The 17170-nt window shown below is 37.9% G+C and overlaps 1 protein-coding gene across 2 annotated transcripts in view; it reads left to right on the forward strand.

Moving 5' to 3' along the window:
* Positions 1–8817: 8817 nt before the first annotated feature.
* DSC1 (desmocollin 1) overlaps positions 8818–17170 on the forward strand; it is a 28178-nt gene continuing 19825 nt past the window's right edge. For both annotated transcript variants that reach the window (XM_015239931.3, XM_006205083.4), the window contains exons 1-5: positions 8818–9189; positions 11735–11819; positions 13095–13297; positions 14520–14636; positions 15474–15629. In XM_015239931.3, coding sequence (XP_015095417.2) covers positions 9127–9189; positions 11735–11819; positions 13095–13297; positions 14520–14636; positions 15474–15629 — 624 coding nt within the window. In that variant the 5' untranslated portion in view covers positions 8818–9126. The remainder of the gene's footprint in view (positions 9190–11734; positions 11820–13094; positions 13298–14519; positions 14637–15473; positions 15630–17170) is intronic.

Here is a 17170-nt window from a genome sequence, read left to right on the forward strand (position 1 = left end):
TGTCCCCTTCAAGCTATATTCATTTTCTAGTATCCATTTTTGAGTATATTAGGTAAACGGGGTATTTGCCAGGCCACCCTTGAGCCCATGTAAGTTGGAGCCTGTTTCTCTTCTATGACCTGGTTCCTCCTATGATTTTCTTCCCAGCCTTGGGCTCTCTCTCCATATATAAGAGATATAAATTAAAATGTATATATTTAAAATTATAAATATATGAAAATATGTGAACAGTTACAAAATTTTATAACATCAGGAAAAATTAAAACAATTCAAAGCATGAGTATTCCTTTCAAGCAGAAAAAGGGAAAGAAAAGAAAATAAGTTACCGGAAGTTATTAATTAATTCCACTTTCTCGCCTGGCCCAGGACCCTGTCTGTAGTTGCTCATGGTGTGAATCTGTATATCCCTTCCCTTCATTAAGATCGGTGTCTCCCCGCCTCCCTCCACCCTCGCCAAAAAAAAAAAAAAAAAAGCAGTTCACAAGACATAGTGGTACAGCAGTGCATTCCCCAGAATTTGAATTATTTGGTTTAAAATAACACCCCCAGGGCTTCGGCGAAACAGACCATAATGTGCTTTCCTTTCAGAATAATAGTAAAATAACGAAAGAGTGAGCATAACCATTTAGGCTAAGTTGAGGTAAAGCTGAGCTTTCTCACTGCACGTGAGTCCTCTGACCTGTCCTGGGAGAAGGACAGTGTGTGCCCATGCACATCTTCGAAGTACAGACGAGCGTTCTCAGAAACATTCTAGTTCAAATTCACATGTGGAAACTTCTACCAAAAGACAAAACAATTTACGGAGTGTTTCTCTAGTCACACAGGAGATCAATCGTGTTGTGTTTGATCATGCAGAGCAGTTTCTGTTCCCGTTTTCATCTCTCTAATTATCTTCCAGTATATAAGAAATAGTGGTTCACAGCAACCATTGTAAAGGCCAGCAGCCTAATCCCTCATCTCACCCTGTGGCCCACAAAGCAGCAGCAGGACCGTGGAGATAGATGACGGTCTGCTCAATTAACCTTAGATAAGAGCAATTCTTAGGGGCATTTTATAAAACACTGTACAGAATCTGATCAATAGACGTTTGTTTTTATTACATCGAAAACAAACCGCAGGAATTGGGGGATGGGTTTTATTTTTAGTTCAAAAGTAGAGATATTAGAAATGATCCCTTTGAGTGTGTATCACATTTGCTATAGAAGTGACAACACATGTATTTCAATCTAGTCAACAAATCAACTCATAAATCTCCGGGTGAATTTTGTGGTTTTTTTCGTCCGAAAATACCAATAGTTTCTCAGGGAAGAATAGCGTTGCACTATCATCAGATTCAATTTCAAAGTTATGAAAGGTTATTAATTAAGTGTAACAACCTTCTTATCTTAAAATGAAGCTCCGTCGAAGAGAGAGTTTTAGTTATTAACGTGTTTGGTTTATTCCAAATGTGCCAGTTTCCTTATAGTTCCAAATATAATGCCAACATATTAACAGAACATGTACGTCATTAAAAAAAAGTTACAATGGCTTGGCAGCTGTGAAAACGTCGTCAGGAAAGTAATTCAGATGAAAATTAGAATGTCTTACTTATCAGAATAGCAGGGTTTTTAGTGAAATGATAAGATTAAATCTTGGTAGGATATTTGTTTTTGCACTCACTGTCAGTAGGAATATAGATTGTTACTCTGCTTTTGTGACAAAAGTTGGCTTTATATACCAAAAGCCATTAAATTCCATCAAATTTTTTGACCTAGAACTTCTGCTTGTGGGACTCTATCTCAAAAATAGACTCCCAAATCTAGAAAAGGGTTTATCTATCAAGATGGCCTTTATAATAATGAAAAATTAGAAACAACTTAAATACTCAATGTTAGAAAATGGATAACTCAATTGTAAATTATTTATTTGAAAAAGTTTAATACAGTCAGTAACAAATCTATATAAGCCTTGTCATAACATAGGACAAATGTTTGTTTTATGCAATTAAGGGGACAATACATGCTACAAAATTATACTTATAGCACAGTGTAACAACACTAAAAATTCTATACACAGAAACTAGACTGGAGGATATACACAAAAACTAGACTGGAGGATATAACAACACTAAAAATTCTATACACAGAAACTAGACTGGAAGTTATGTGAAGTTTTCCCTGCTGATTTTCTGTCTTAGCAAAGGTTAGGTAGTGAGTGTATGTATTCTTATGTTTAAGAGTCAACATTTACAAATATGATTGTTACTATATAATATAAAAAATTGACAGTAAGATTCTATCAGTTAAAAAAAAAACATTTTTCAAACTTTTAACTTTGAAAGCCACCAAAGAAAATAATAATTGGCAGAAATATTAGGAAGTGAATAAAAGTCTGAAATATTCATTATGTTCATTTCAGCAGGATTTTAGTCCTGACCATACCATATGAAGTACTTTAACTAAGTTTCAAAACCCATAGTAGATTGTGGGCTTCCTGAGGGCAGAGATTACGTCTTCCAATCAGCAACACCATGGGTAGTGCTTAGGATGTAGAAGATGTTAATGAATGACTGGTTACCGAGGGGACAATTAAGAAAATGTCAGTTTAGTGGACATCTTTTGATTTGCTTTTCTAGCCACTATTCCTCCTTTTTCTGTCAACAGATGACAGTCTCTGAGCAAGACCTCCTCACCACTTTCTGCCCATGTGGTCTGGCCAACCCGTGACTTAAGGCTTTTGGGCAAGATTCTCCAGCGGGATTGTGTTTTGCTCCAACTATTCAAAGTAAGATAAACTTTTTCAACTACCGATTTCTAAACGATAGAATGTAATCTTGGAGCGTCTGGTGACCATCTTTGCCTCCGCACTGAGTGAACCGAATGATAATGAAACCAACACAAAGAAAGGCAGAGCTCAGAGATGGAGAGAACCAGTATCTTGGTGACGTCAGTTGATCCCTTGACTTGAGCTATGCCTGAATCTAGGAGATCCCTGGACTTTCCAGTTACATGACCTGACAAATTCCTTTATCCTCAACAATTTCGTTTTGTTTTGTTTCTGTTAAGCCAGTTCGAGTTTGGGGTGTGTGCTGACTAGAGAGAGTTCTAAATTAGACATATTTGTGCTGATATTTCTTTTCATAAGTCTGCCAACAATTCTGATAATAATGGAAAGTGGTTACGTTAAGTAAAGTTAATCAATATTCTGTGCAAACAGCCCTGAGAAATCATCGCTAGTAATTGTCAGTCCCTATGAGTTACTTCTAATTTTTAATAACCTTATACCCAGATAAAAGTTCACGAGTTTACTGGAATTGAAGGGGCTTTCCACTGCACACTGAACTCCTGAGACCCAGATGTCTTTTCTAGTTGACTTCTTTTTAATTTGTCCATACATTTCTAATCTTCCGTATTAGGATCACATACCCTGCTGTACCCTTGTAGCTTCTGTTCTCTTCTGTCATGTACTTAACCCCAAGCGTCTTGTTAGGGCTTCATCAGTGTATAAGGCGTTCCTGCCAGTCCAAAGACTTTTGGAATAAATTGTCTCACCTGACAGAGATAATGATTCCATCAGTAAGTGGCTGTTTTGAGGACTTGAATTTATTTACAACCAGCACTTTCTGCGAGTTAGCTGTGGATAAACAATTTTGATGAAATTTAGAGCTGTATTTCTGTAAGACACGTTCTTTGAAATTCATGGGAAGGTATATATAGTCCTGACACCTCAAACTAAAATCTAAAAAAATGCAAGGATCACAGGGGTCTTTCGATTGAAATCTTTTTCTGTGTGACTTTAAATCTGCTGTGGAAAACTGATTATACAGTATTTACATATTTAAAGTAAATTCTTCATGTTTACAGAAGTCTCTGAACTCAGCATGTAATCATGGTCTCTCCTTAATTTCTATCTAAATTGCTAAGATGTTTAATATTTGCTACAGTATCTCCTTTGAACCTATGTTTTGAGCTGGAAAGAGGATTATATTTGTGTCCTCCACAAAGTGTGCCTTTTAAAATAGTATTTCCATCTTCCTTTCTGTACATGGCGCTCATCTCATTACGGAGGGCAAGGCCCGATATATGAACTTTTAAATATTTCCTCAATGGATAAATATGTATATCTTTAGACAGTTTTTACACGAGAACCTGGATTTGCAATAATTTTGTTTGTTTCCATTAAAATTTAATCTCTTTAACTTTTTATTACACACTTGGGCAATTATATGGTATAAAATATTATTGCTCATAAGCCAGACACTGTTCAAAGTGCTTTCTATGTAATGCCATGTTTATCCTCATAATAGTCTATAAATTAGGAGCTATTATTGTCCCCATTTTATAGATGAAGAGAGTGAGGCACAGAAGGATTAAGTCAATCACCCAATGGTATATTGCTACTAAGTAGCAAAGCCAGGAGTTGAACCCGGAGTTTAAAGCTCTTAAGTACTGTTCTACACTATCAGTCATTCAGTTATGCTATTAATTTAGGCATAGATTAAAACAAACAAAATACAACAAACATACTTATAAAAATAAAATACAGCTCTTTCTGAATAATCTGATGGCAGGAAACTTAAAGGGATACTTTGTTTTCATTTAGCTTGGTTTAGGATAGTCAGCTTCACTGTAATTTTATTTTATTGTAATATTAAATTGTTTTCCTATAAAATCCTTCGATTTTTAAGGAAGCCCTTGTGTATAAGTAGCAAATATGGGAAAAAATATCGTTGATGTGACAGATTTGCAAATCAGTGATTTGAGTTAATGTTTATGAAAGGTTTTTTTATTATTATTACTGTCAAGAAAGAGAGCTAATTGGAGAAAAAACGTGTAGCAGGCAGGCTAAAAGAAGTATGATTTTTTTAAAAAATCACTTTTCCAGGATCCATGGAGAATATTCTTTCAAACTTAGCAATGCCTTGTGTCTTTTTTACAGGCCAATACATGCTAATTTGTTCAGAATTGCCAATTTAATTTTTGTCAAAATATGGGAAGATGTAATGATGACTTCATTAGCTGAAAAGCATAGTCCCAGTTTCTAGGATTGAAGAATTAAAGAACTTGAGTGTTTGAATTCAGAAATATATATATGTATATATATATGCACATTATTAAGAACATTAAATATATATGCTTATTATCTAAGTCTATAGTTAGATAATTATGCTGAAATACACCCAGACAGAATTACACTTGGAGCTACCTGTATACATTTAGGTAATTATTCCTATTTCTATATTACCATTCTTTTCTTTTCTCCCAAAGTGTCAAATATAAAAATACCCAATTAAAGTGATTTTATTTTCTCATTGAGAGATCAAATTCCAGTGCAGATACAAAGTATATACTTATTGGTGGTTGTACCTTTGGCAATAAAATACTATGAGACATCATTTTGTTCATCTTCCAGGGCCTTTTCCTTCCCAAACCTTCCTGGCCTCTGATTCCAAAGAAGCAGTTATGTTATCATTTCCCTCTCTACATACACTGTCAGGTAAGCACAAGAAAATCTTTCATCCTTCGTTTTTCAGCAGCATGGGGAGTGAGCTATAACTTTACTTTTCAGTTAAACATGAGACAGAAATATAAGCAGCAAGAGTAGGAAGAGTTAATTTCAAGTATGAAAATTTATGAAGTAGGTAGTTTAACAGCCGTTCTACTTGACAATAGAATGACTCTCACAAAAGAGGCCAGATGCCCCACAGTATTCTGGAACGGCTGACTGTAATTAAGAGGTGTAGGTTATAACTGCTTCTCAATACGTTCCACTGGTCTCAGACTGGCTTAATGTTCAACAAGACAGGATTCTCACATACCTGATCATCATTTTCTGCTCATTTTCAATATATTGATACACATTTATCATCAAAATAGCATGAGAGCAAAGAGTAGCACTTTGGCGGCAAACAGACCTGGGTTCAAATGTTTGCTTCTCCATCGTCTCTGGGTTAATGGGAGAAAGGTGGTTACTTACTTTCATGTGGTTTTGCCATCTAAAAGGAGCCCTCATTGGACTGTTTGGGAGGATTCAGTGAAATGCCTGTCGTGGCTTCTGATTCTTAGCAATGGCTTGTTAAATATGAATTTTAGTTCCCTCTTTTATACCCCAAATTAAACAATTACCATTTGAAAATATTTACCCTCCTTCCATAACTTCCATCACTGGTCTTGTGTGTGATTGATATTGAGCTCCTGAGTTGACAGGAGAAATGATGCTATAGTTTTCATTGCAAGGGTCATTAGTGTTTAAAAAACTAAGCTTGATAGAATATTGTACTTTTAGGCTCGGATGTCCTGTAATGTACAATTAATTTGGATGAATGGAGTGATTTTAAAAAGAGTTGGCCTCAGATCATAGGTGTTCTCAAATACAGATATTCAAGGAAAAACATCTCATGAATAATAAAAAAGAATGGAATAAGAAAATAATTAGTATTTATATTCCAAGGGAATTTGTTGCAGAAATAAAACAAACAATCGCAAAATTTGTATGGAACCAGAAAAGGCCCAGACAAGCCAGAGTAAGTCTTGAGAAGGAAGAACAAAGCTGGAGGCATCATAGTTCCTGATGTCAAACTCTACTACAAAGCTACAGTGATTAAAATTGTACGGTATTGCACTGGGGTGGTAGCTGCCAGAGCAGGAATGGAGCCGCAGCAGCAAAACTGAAGACCCCATGTGTCTTGCCAGCTGGGCCTGATTGTAAAGGAAGATGCCGGTAGTGCAGTGAGCCAGGCCTGGTGGCTGGAACCACGTAGGCCCTATGTGCCCATGGAGCTGCAAGCCAAGGGGGGGGCACTTCCCCAGCCCCACCTGCCAGGTTTGGAGAGGCTTAAGGCCTGGGTGCACAGGGGCGGGTGTTGGCAGACAGGTGCTCCCCAGGCCATGAGGTTTCCTGAATGGGCTGCCGGGAGAGCATGCCAAGAGTGGAGGATGCTGGCCAAAGGGTGCTACTTCCTCAAGGAGGGCAAAGAAGGCCTCAACCAGGATGTGCTCTACACAAAGTACAACCTAATATTATTTTTTTTTAAATAGTAGATTACTGAAACAAAAATAGATAGACACATAGATCAGTGGAACAGAATGAGAGCCCCGAAATGAACCCACACATATATAGTCATTTAATTTATGACAAAAGGGCCAAGAATATACAATGGGGGAAGGACAGTCTCTTCAATAAACGGTGCTAGAAAAAAACTGGACAGTCGTATGCAAAAGAATGAGACTGGACCACTGTCCTACACCATATGCAGAAATTAACTCAGAATGACTAACAGCTTAACATAAGACCTGAAACCACAAAACTAAAAGGCGGTAATCTCCTTGACATAAATCTTGGCTGTGATTTTTTTTTGAGTCTGATACCAGAGGCAGAGACAACAGAAGCAAAGATAAACAAGGGAGACTAACAGCAAAACTAGAAAGATTTTGCACAGCAAAGGAAACTATCGACAAAATGAAAAGACCGCCTCCTGAATGGGAGAAAATAATTGCAAATCACGTATCTGATTAGGACAAATATCCCAAAAATACAAAGAATGCGTACAACTCAATAGCAAGAAAAAGCAATCTGATTTAAAATGGGCAGATGATCTGAATAGACATTTCTCCAAAGAAGACATACAGATGGACAACAGGTACATGAAACGTTGCTCAGCGTTACTAATCATCAGGGAAATGCAAACCAAAACCACAATGAGATATCACCTCGTACCTGTCAGGACGGCTGTGATCAAAAAGACAAGAAATAACAAGCGTCGTGAGGATGTGGAGAAAAGGGGACCCTTGTACACTGTTGGTGTGGATGCAAATCGGTGCAGCCTCTCTGGAAAACTATGGAGTTTCCTCAAGAAATTAAAAATATTACTACCATTTCCAGCAATTACACTTCTGGGTATTTATCCAAAGAAAATTAAAATGCTAATATGAAAAGACATATGCACCCCTATGTTCACCGCAGCATTGTTTACACTAGCCAAGATACGGAATCAACCTACATGTCATTCTTGAAAAAGAGTGAAACCTCGTCATTTGTGACAACATGAGTGGGCCTGGAGGGCATTATACTGAGTGAAATAAGTTGGACAGAGAAATACAAATACTCATCGTCTTACGTACGTGTGGAATCTCCGAAAATAAAAAATAAAAAAACCAAGCTCAAGCTCATAGGTACAGAGAACAGACTGGTGGCTCAAGAGAAGAGGCTGGGGCTGGGGAGGGTGATGGAGAGTGGGAGACATGGGTGAACTCGTTTTATATTTTTAGTTTAAATAAATTGAGTTTTTAAAATTTTAAAGAATACAGTAAGAAAATTATACCCTCGCTATTTCTTTATTCACTTACTTTTATAAGGTCTATGTACACCATGGTCAGTTCCTGTGACAGCTGGAGAATCGGAGCACAGTGGGCAGACAGTAAGAAGGAGCGGACGCAATGCGTCCGTGCAGTTGCTGCCCTAGACTGGAGTGCCAGGTCCCTGGCAGGACTACAGCCCAGAACCACAGTGCTGTGTGTGACAGACTACACCTAAACACTCAGATGGGGAGATAACTTCTGATGGATGTGATCGCACATGCCTGTGTGTCTCCGATTTGCCAACGGCAGCTGAGAAGGCATCAATTCCTCGCAAGGAGTTCATGCACAGTCTATGTTTGTACCCAGAGGCAAAGCAGGTTAATAAGGCTAAGAAGGAGGGGAGGACGTGGGAGTGGGTAATAACTGGGGAGGACTTCAGAGCATCAACCTGGGGGGAAAAGGAGGAGGGCCCAGGACTGAGGGTGTTCCCTGTCACTTCTGCCTATGTGTCAAGTGGCAGGAGAAATTTTGAAAGCTGTGAGGAGGAGCTAAGTGGCTGAGTTTTGGGGTGTCTTGCACCCCACCCTCCCCACTTGTAGGAAAACCTCTTGACATTCAGAGGTAATTGAATTGCAAGGGCGAAGACTGACCCGGGAATAGGAGCAAAGCAATTCTGCTGCTCCTCCTCCTGTCGTTTTTACCACTTGCCTCCTGACTCTTCTCCAAACCAAGCTCATCTGCAGAATTCCCTGCACAAGTGCCAGCCATTGGGAGTCTGCGGAAGCCGCCCTGTGCATCTCAAGCTGCCCTGTTATCCAGCCACCATCCCTGACCACTGGGACCGCTTCTGATGGCTGTGGCCTCCGCTGCCCCAGGGAGCATCTTCTGTAAGCAGCTCCTCTTCTGTCTCCTGGTGAGTAACAATCAAAGGATTAGGGAGTCCAAGCACGGTACTGTGCACTTCCTTCCTTCAGTCTGGGCTGGAGAGTAAGGTGGGAGTGGAAGGCGGAGAAGGTAGGCTGGGAAAACAAAACCAGATCTGAGGGAAATTCAAGGAAGAGTTGAGAGACTTGTGACCTGGAAGGCCAGATGTTTGGTTTGCTCAAGCCAAGATGTTAAAGGTTTTCAAGGGAATCCGCTGTTCAGTCTTGTTCTGGTGTTGTTCTAAGGAGTCGTGGAATGAATTCACTCCTCAGGCATTTGGCCCAGAAGGTTCCGAGGTTTCCTTTTGCTACTAGTCATTAAATAGGCTGTAGTTACTTAACGTGCTCAGTTCCACTAAGCTGGGAGAAGAGGAAGACGATTCTGGGTGGAGAGATGAACTAGCCAGGGCTTTCTTACTTTTACCCGGGAAGGGCTAAGGGAAAGGCCGAGCTCTTAGTTCAGGCAAGGCGTTTAACTTGAATAAATAGTAATAATAAAGAAAAATGTGACAGTCATGGAAAACATAAATTAACTTGGCTTCCACTTAGGTATTTAGTACCTTTGTAACTGTGTACTCAGGTGCTCATTTTTCTTTGGTGAGGAGTGGGGAGAGGGGAGTTGTCCCATGTCTACATCTGGCATTTCCTAGCATCAAATTTCCTTCTTTTTTTCATTTTAGCAAATTGGCTTCAAATTATATTTTCAGGATCTAAAGATTTTATGACATGGGGATAAACATTTTCTCCATGTAAGTAATACACTAGGTGGGACTGACGGTCACAGTTTTATCCTGTAACTGCATGGTGGGGGGGAGGGTGCTCAGAGATTAGTATTAAGTTGAGTTAGTACTAGTTAGGTAAAATGTGGCAAAAGCATTCCAAGATACTCAGCCAGATTTCTTGCACTTTTAGTCTCTGCTCTGTCCAGTATCCTTTGGCTCATCCCCTGCCCATCCGTTCATCCATCCCTGTAATGACTAAGCAGCTGTCTGACGTCAGCTGCCTCCAAATAACTAAGCTGCTCATTTAACCTGAAGACTGGAATTTTACTTCTGGAGACCTGCATTAGCTTGTCTGCAGAGGCAAAACTGACAAACCGGGGGTCCTAGGGCAGGAAGGAAAAAAGATAGGGGTATGAACGGGAATGTGGATGTATCCTATGAGAATAATGTGTATATATATATATGCATGGCATATAACAATGTAGGTATATATATGTATAGGTATATATATATATGTGTATATTGTGTTTGCATATATATATATATATATATATATATATATATATATAAAATTACAAAATGTTCTTTCCACATTATATATTTTTTACACTGAGAAAGTTCTTTAGGTAAATTTTAGTTCATTCCCTGACATTAGGAACGAAAATATTAAAAAGTCCGAGTAAATAAAAAGTCTCATGTTTTTAAAAGTGGTTATTCAAATTAAAGCAGAATGCAAACACAACTTTTAAAAGTCCAAGTTTTGGTATTAACCTGCCTAACAGAATTTTGTACAATTACAGACTATTTATATAGGCTGATGCAGTATCTCCAATAGACTCAGGCTGAGTTAGAAAAGAAATGTCCATCCATCCATATGGCTGATAGTCTGTCTTCTTTCCTTCTCCCAATGGGTCCCTTAACCCTAGAAATATGTCCTCAGAGAAAAATTGGTTATAAAATTGACCTTTCTGTTCTAGGTCAATTTTATGTTTAAATAATAAAGACAGTCATTTTGAACAACAGAAGAGGAAGCAAATAAACAAAATGACAAGAAAAAGAAATAAAAATAAGTTTCGAATTTGTTGACACTTTTAAACCGATAGTTTTTATTTTTCAGATCATCTCTGCCTTCTTCTCTCCTTGAACTTGGTCTATAACTTCTTAAAACAATAGCTGTGTCTTGAATTTAATTAAAAGTCTTTACCCTGTTGAATTACCCTCTATATTTTGAATTGTATTTCTTTTTCGACTAGTTTTGTGAATGAGATTATTTAGACTTTGGAGTTTGTGCCAAGCCGGTCCAAGGAGTGATTTGAGACCAGTGAATATTTGTGGGTGCTGTTCTTTAGGAAGTTAAAAGCCATCCTCAAATACTTTCTTGACTTAGTCAGCTATACCTCAGATTGTTCGCGGCTGTGAAAATGATGATTTGTGTACAAATACATGGTTATTATATTCCAGAGTTAAGTACTTTCTTCATGCTAAAAAAACCAGAATGGCATTTATGAATGGCCTGAGAGCTGATACCCTCTATATAAAGTCAATGGTTTGTAACACGTTTTCCTAAAATGATGCAGTACAATTTAGGTCCTAAGAACTACTGTTCACTTTAATTTTTTCACTGATACTAAAGGACTGTGGTTAAAAGCCACTTTTTTTTGTTGTCTCCTTTTAAAATGAATTTGAAAAACACTGAAGGATTGGAAGATTCATTTGTTTCAGAAATCGACAATAGTTTTGTCAATAAGACAAAACTGTACTGTGAAAGTTCGTGGTCAAATGTAATTCCTGATATTATTTTCTTTCTTTCGAGGTTTTACTGTTGTTTTGCGATGCTTGCCAGAAAATTTCTCTCCAAGTTCCTTCTCATCTTCATGCTGAAGCACTTGTAGGCAAAGGTGAGAAATGATGTTAAGAATTTCATAGTTTTAACTGCTACAGTTAGCTGCGGGCTGCTCTTGTAAAGTTTGGGATTAAGGCCATAGGGTAGTTACTTGAAATTAAAATTCGACATAAAATGAAAGACAAACTACCTGGTTTGGGGTAGTGATTAGAAACAATCAAAAGTACCAAGGTAGCTGTATGCTTATCTTGCCAGGAGAATTAGCAAACATCAGAGGGCTAAATTATCTTAGTTTAGTACAAACAAAGCAAGGCACCGAAACCAGAAGCATGTTTTAATTTCCTGTGACTGTCTGCTGCCAAAATTCCAAAGCCGATGTTCTTTAATTGAATAGATATAAAACAGACGCGTCAAAGTTTAAATGCCAAAATAAAATTTATGCTTAAAATTGCTTATAATGACCAGGTACCCAGCAAGAATTCATGTGATCTATTTCACAGAATAACTTCAGAAAGTCAAATAAAATTGTTAAGTAGTCTTATTATCACAGCCACACCTGAGGCATGGGTTGGTTGTTCTGAGTCCAGGAGTAACATTTCTTTCATCAACATTTCTCATTAGTCTTCAGTTTACATCTAGAAAAATATACCTTGAATACAGAAGTGGTATTCTTTCCAAGGTAGACAATGCTTTGCCCAGTGCTTTGAGGTTTTAAATTAAGCACTTAAAAGATATACAGTCTGCACCCAAAGGGCACATAGTAAATATGCTAAATGTATCAAATAGGAATCTGTAAAGGAAATATTTTGATGCAACCACTAAGGATTACTAAGCATTGTGTTTATCAAGCCTCCAAAAGATATTACAGAATGAGTACTTGCAACTGTGAAGTATTACTTAACTATGGACCTCTTTTCTTATTTTTTGCAAGATAGTTTTAATGGTCACAGATTATTGCAAACAAGTTCAAAATCTACTGACGTCATACAGTTACACTGCATGTAATAGAAAATGACAAATTTGTACTTAATGTATAAACCCATAGGTAAAAATTAAAGCGGAAACAATAAAACCAGCGAGATTAAGAAAATACTTTGTGTCTATTCATGAATTAGTTAATGATGAAAGCAGTGGAAACTGCAACTCCATTAATTTAAGTATTTAATTTTTATGGCCTCTAAGTTCTACAATAGAAGACACTCAGTGTATTCCCAGGTGTAACCTCTCTCTCTTTCTGCTTCTCATGCACTGACTGGAAGTTGTCACTCCTGTAAAACTTGTTCTATTCTTGTTTCACTGTACAAATTACTGTGAAATTTCTTCCTTGCAGTGAATCTGAAGAAGTGTCTCCAGTCAGCCAGCCTAATCCACTCAAGTGATCCTGACTTCAGAATTCTAGGAGATGGCTCAGTTTACACAACACGGGACCTCGTTTTGTCTTCTGAAAAGAAGAGTTTTTCCATTCTTCTTTCAGATGCTCAGGGACAGGAGCAGAAAGAGATAGACATTGTACTGGAAGCAAGAGGAAAGAAGGTACGTTAGGCGAGACTTGAGCATAGTAACCCTCTTACAAGCATCTTCCATCTCATATATTTCCTTCCCTGGGACAGTCATTGTTCTTATGTGCTCGCTTGTTTCTGTTCCACTTAGAATTACCATATGTAAAGACTAGACTTTTTTTAAGGAGTAATAGAGCTATTTGCAATGGTGTCAAAATGAACAGCTCTGTAGCCAGGGTGCAAAGTCAGAACAGCAGAGGTTTCAGATAATGTTGTGAGGTGTGGCAGTAAGAACAACCAACCTGAGGAACAAGGCAGGGCAGGTGGAAAACTCAGTGCAGACTCATTCAGGCTGGAGGTGTGGCCCTCCACCCTGAGTAGCTCTCTCCCAAGTGACTATGACTTTCAGTCTCTCTTTAAAGCAGAGATGAGGTCATCTACAATTTATTGTCTTCTTAATAGAACATTCTAGAAGGTCCCTCTCTTCAGAGAATGGAGTATGGCCAGTCCACAGAATGGGTTTGCCAGTTCATCTTCTTGCAGTGAGTGGTGGTGATCAGGGAGTGGGAAGGGGGAAGGTTACTGGAACTCACATAAATCTCATTTTCAGCAAACTCTGCACAATTAATTTTTTCTTGTTAAATAACTTATAATAAGTGATTCAATTTATAAGACACTTTCCCAGCTAAATTCCTTTGGATTACAAGAATTCACCATCAAATTTAGAATGTGCTTACATATTACATATGCTTTTCATTTGTTACAAATTTAGACTAAGGCCTACAAAACGTTAATTTATATGCAAATTGTGAAGAGTTTCCGTATCACATAAAATAAAATATATTGGACCACATGCTGACCTGTGTCTTTATGTAGGTATACAGATGCTTTGCACCATAGCTAGTATTTTAACAAATTTTAGTTGTACCACTACAAGTGGAATAAAATTAATTCTCAAATATCTGCTAATGGATTATCTTTTTTTAGGTGATCTATACTTCTCAAGATAACATCTTTCACCAAAATCCTATAAATGTTCTGATTGGTTCGGTGATTAAATCAGGAAATAGGTGAAAGAGGTTCTTACTCTGTGTATATATGTGTGTGTGTCTTGTTAATAAAACACGGAAATTGTTTGGGTGTTGTATGTACATGATATTATGTACAACCCTCACTTGTTTCTTCATGTCGATGCCCTCGGACAGTGCCTAGAGGGATAAGCTCTGCTGTATTTCTTCACCTCTCATCAAATGCAGATTCCTAAGAGACATCCCAAAGACACAGTCCTCAGGCGAAGCAAGAGGCGATGGGCCCCTATTCCGTGTTCGCTGATGGAGAACTCACTAGGTCCATTTCCACAACATGTTCAGCAGGTACAGTCCATCTTGTTCCATTTTATGTTCAAATTTTGTTTCTTCTTGAAACTTCCCATTTGAATTGACTCAGGGCTTTGACCTGTTGGTACCAGTGAGGACCATCTATTCACCAGAACCAGGGTCCTGCAGAAGGGAGTCTGTGTATTTATCACTTTCCTCCGAAAATCATATTTAGCACTTAGAAACAAGTTGCATATTTTGAGTTTCTGATGCTCTTGGGTCTGCATTTTGATTCTCCTGAATACTCTACCACACTTCAGTATTCACGTACAGAGGACATGCCTACAGATTTCGCATAATTAAATTCTCCCTTTAGCAGTTATCCTCACGAAAAAAGCCCATATTTCCATTTACCAAAAAGTGGTATCACTGCCACATAACTGAAGTGCACACATAGGTCAACTTTGGAATTATGCAATTCCTGAAGAAGTAATTATGGGAGGAAAGTTGCATTTTTTTCTACTTCTTTTTAGTCACAAAATTTTCCATTGCTAATAACTCAAAATCACTTTTGTTACTATACTTTATGTAGGAATAAGAATAAATGAATAAGAATTGTAAAGGCATATTCAGCTGCACTATTTTTCCATCTCTATGTGGATAACCCAAAATAATTTGGAATCAAAGAGGTGACAGAGTTTGTGGCTTGGCACATTGCAGAATATGATTAAGAATTTTAAAAACATGGGGGTGGACCCACAGAGGAAAGAAAGAATAGGGGAGTAGGAAAGAGAGCCAGTGATAAAAAAAAAAAAAACCATCACAAGAGATTAGGTTGAAAATATTTATCACGACATATTTGTTCTTTCCTTGAATTATCACCTATCGTTACAGGTTCAATCTGATGCCGCACAGAACTACACCATCTTTTACTCCATAAGTGGACCAGGAGTTGACAAAGAGCCCTTCAATTTGTTCTTCATAGACAAAGACACAGGGGATATCTTTTGTACAAGAAGCATAGATCGTGAGCAGTATGCAGAGTTTCCGGTAAGATTATTGGATTATTCAGAATCATATTTTCTATTCTTGGTTTAATATTTTCAGTACCACTTATTTACATATTAGAAGAATCAAATATTTGATTTAATATTTTGAGTATTGTTACTGTGTAATATAAACTTCAAGTTTCTATTGGTGCCATGGATGAAGAAAGATAATGGATATCCTAAGAAAGGCAGGGAAAGCTGTAGAAACTATAATAACATTTTTGAAGGACAGGTTTTGATCTGTAGACTCCTGGGACAATAACAGTGAATTTTATTGCGTTTAAAGTTCCCTGTAATAATGTAGCTCAATTATTCTCAACCCTGACTCCATGTTATAAATCATGCGATAATTTTTTTTTGAATGTACTGATGATCGAGCCAATTCCCAGAAATTCTGATTTAATTGTTCTAGGGTGGGGCCCAGGCAATGAAAATTTGAAGTCACCTGAGGCGATTCTAAATGTTTCCTGAGGTTGAGATCCCCTGCGTTAGCCTCTTGTGTTGCATTGACCATCTTGTCTTTCCTTCCCTCTGACTGTCCTTCAACAACAAGAATCTTGACTATCGTTAATTCCTGAGTAATACATTTACCCATTCATCTTATTCTAACTAACCTCACCCAAGGAAAAATTCGAACTCTTCTGAAAATTGAATCTTTAATTTTCCTGTTTCAACTTCACGTATCTCCTTAGTGTTCTGATGTCTAATCTGACATACAAAAGAAATTCACCGTGAGTTGTAGTGTGATGGTGAATGAAGCTGTTTAAGCACATGGTGTCTTGAATTCTAAGAGTGTAGTAAAGGAGTTCTTTGCTCAAGTAGCACAGGAAAGGGAAAGTGACACATGGGCAGTCCAGAAAGTAGTATCTCAGCAGACATTTGAAAGATGTGTAGGAATTTACGGCCGTATAAAGGCAGCCACGAAAAGTCAATAAACGGTGAGGTGGGGAGCAGTGGAGGAGATAGCTGAGTGCCCTAGGCAGAGGCATCAGCGATGGAAAGACCCATGGTTTGAGATAAATCTACAGAAACAACAAATCCTAGCTGAAGGCATTGTTTGAAGCTAAGAAAGGGTGTGAGACGAGAGCAGGAAGTAAAGACCAGAGTGTGAAGGACTCGATAGTTGATGCCGAGGACCCTATTTTAAGGATTTCAAAGCTCTATATAAGGTAGTGAAATGTTTGAAGCAAGGTTAATGTTCCCCTTTAGGGATTTCATAATTAAATAAAATGGCTGGATTAGAAGGACATAATTTCTTCATAATGTTTAAATGTATAAGTTCTCTGCTGCTTCCCCTGATAGCTCCTTCACAAGCAGAAAAGATCCAACCACAGAAGAAAAGGCCTTAATACTGAATAAAGAGCTGCCTGCCCTGGGCGATGCAATGCACGCGTCGTCTCTTACGCTACTGATAACATCTTGTTTATGGGGTTTGAGGTCTTCATCTGCTTCTCACTCATCAACCTGCTGTCTGTTTTGGCTTCTTCCCCGGATCGTTGCCAGAGAGAATAGTTTAAAATGAAAATACGTTACTTCACTATT

The sequence above is a fragment of the Vicugna pacos genome, chromosome 24 (assembly GCF_048564905.1).
Source record: "Vicugna pacos chromosome 24, VicPac4, whole genome shotgun sequence".
NCBI classification, from domain to species: Eukaryota; Metazoa; Chordata; class Mammalia; order Artiodactyla; family Camelidae; genus Vicugna; species Vicugna pacos.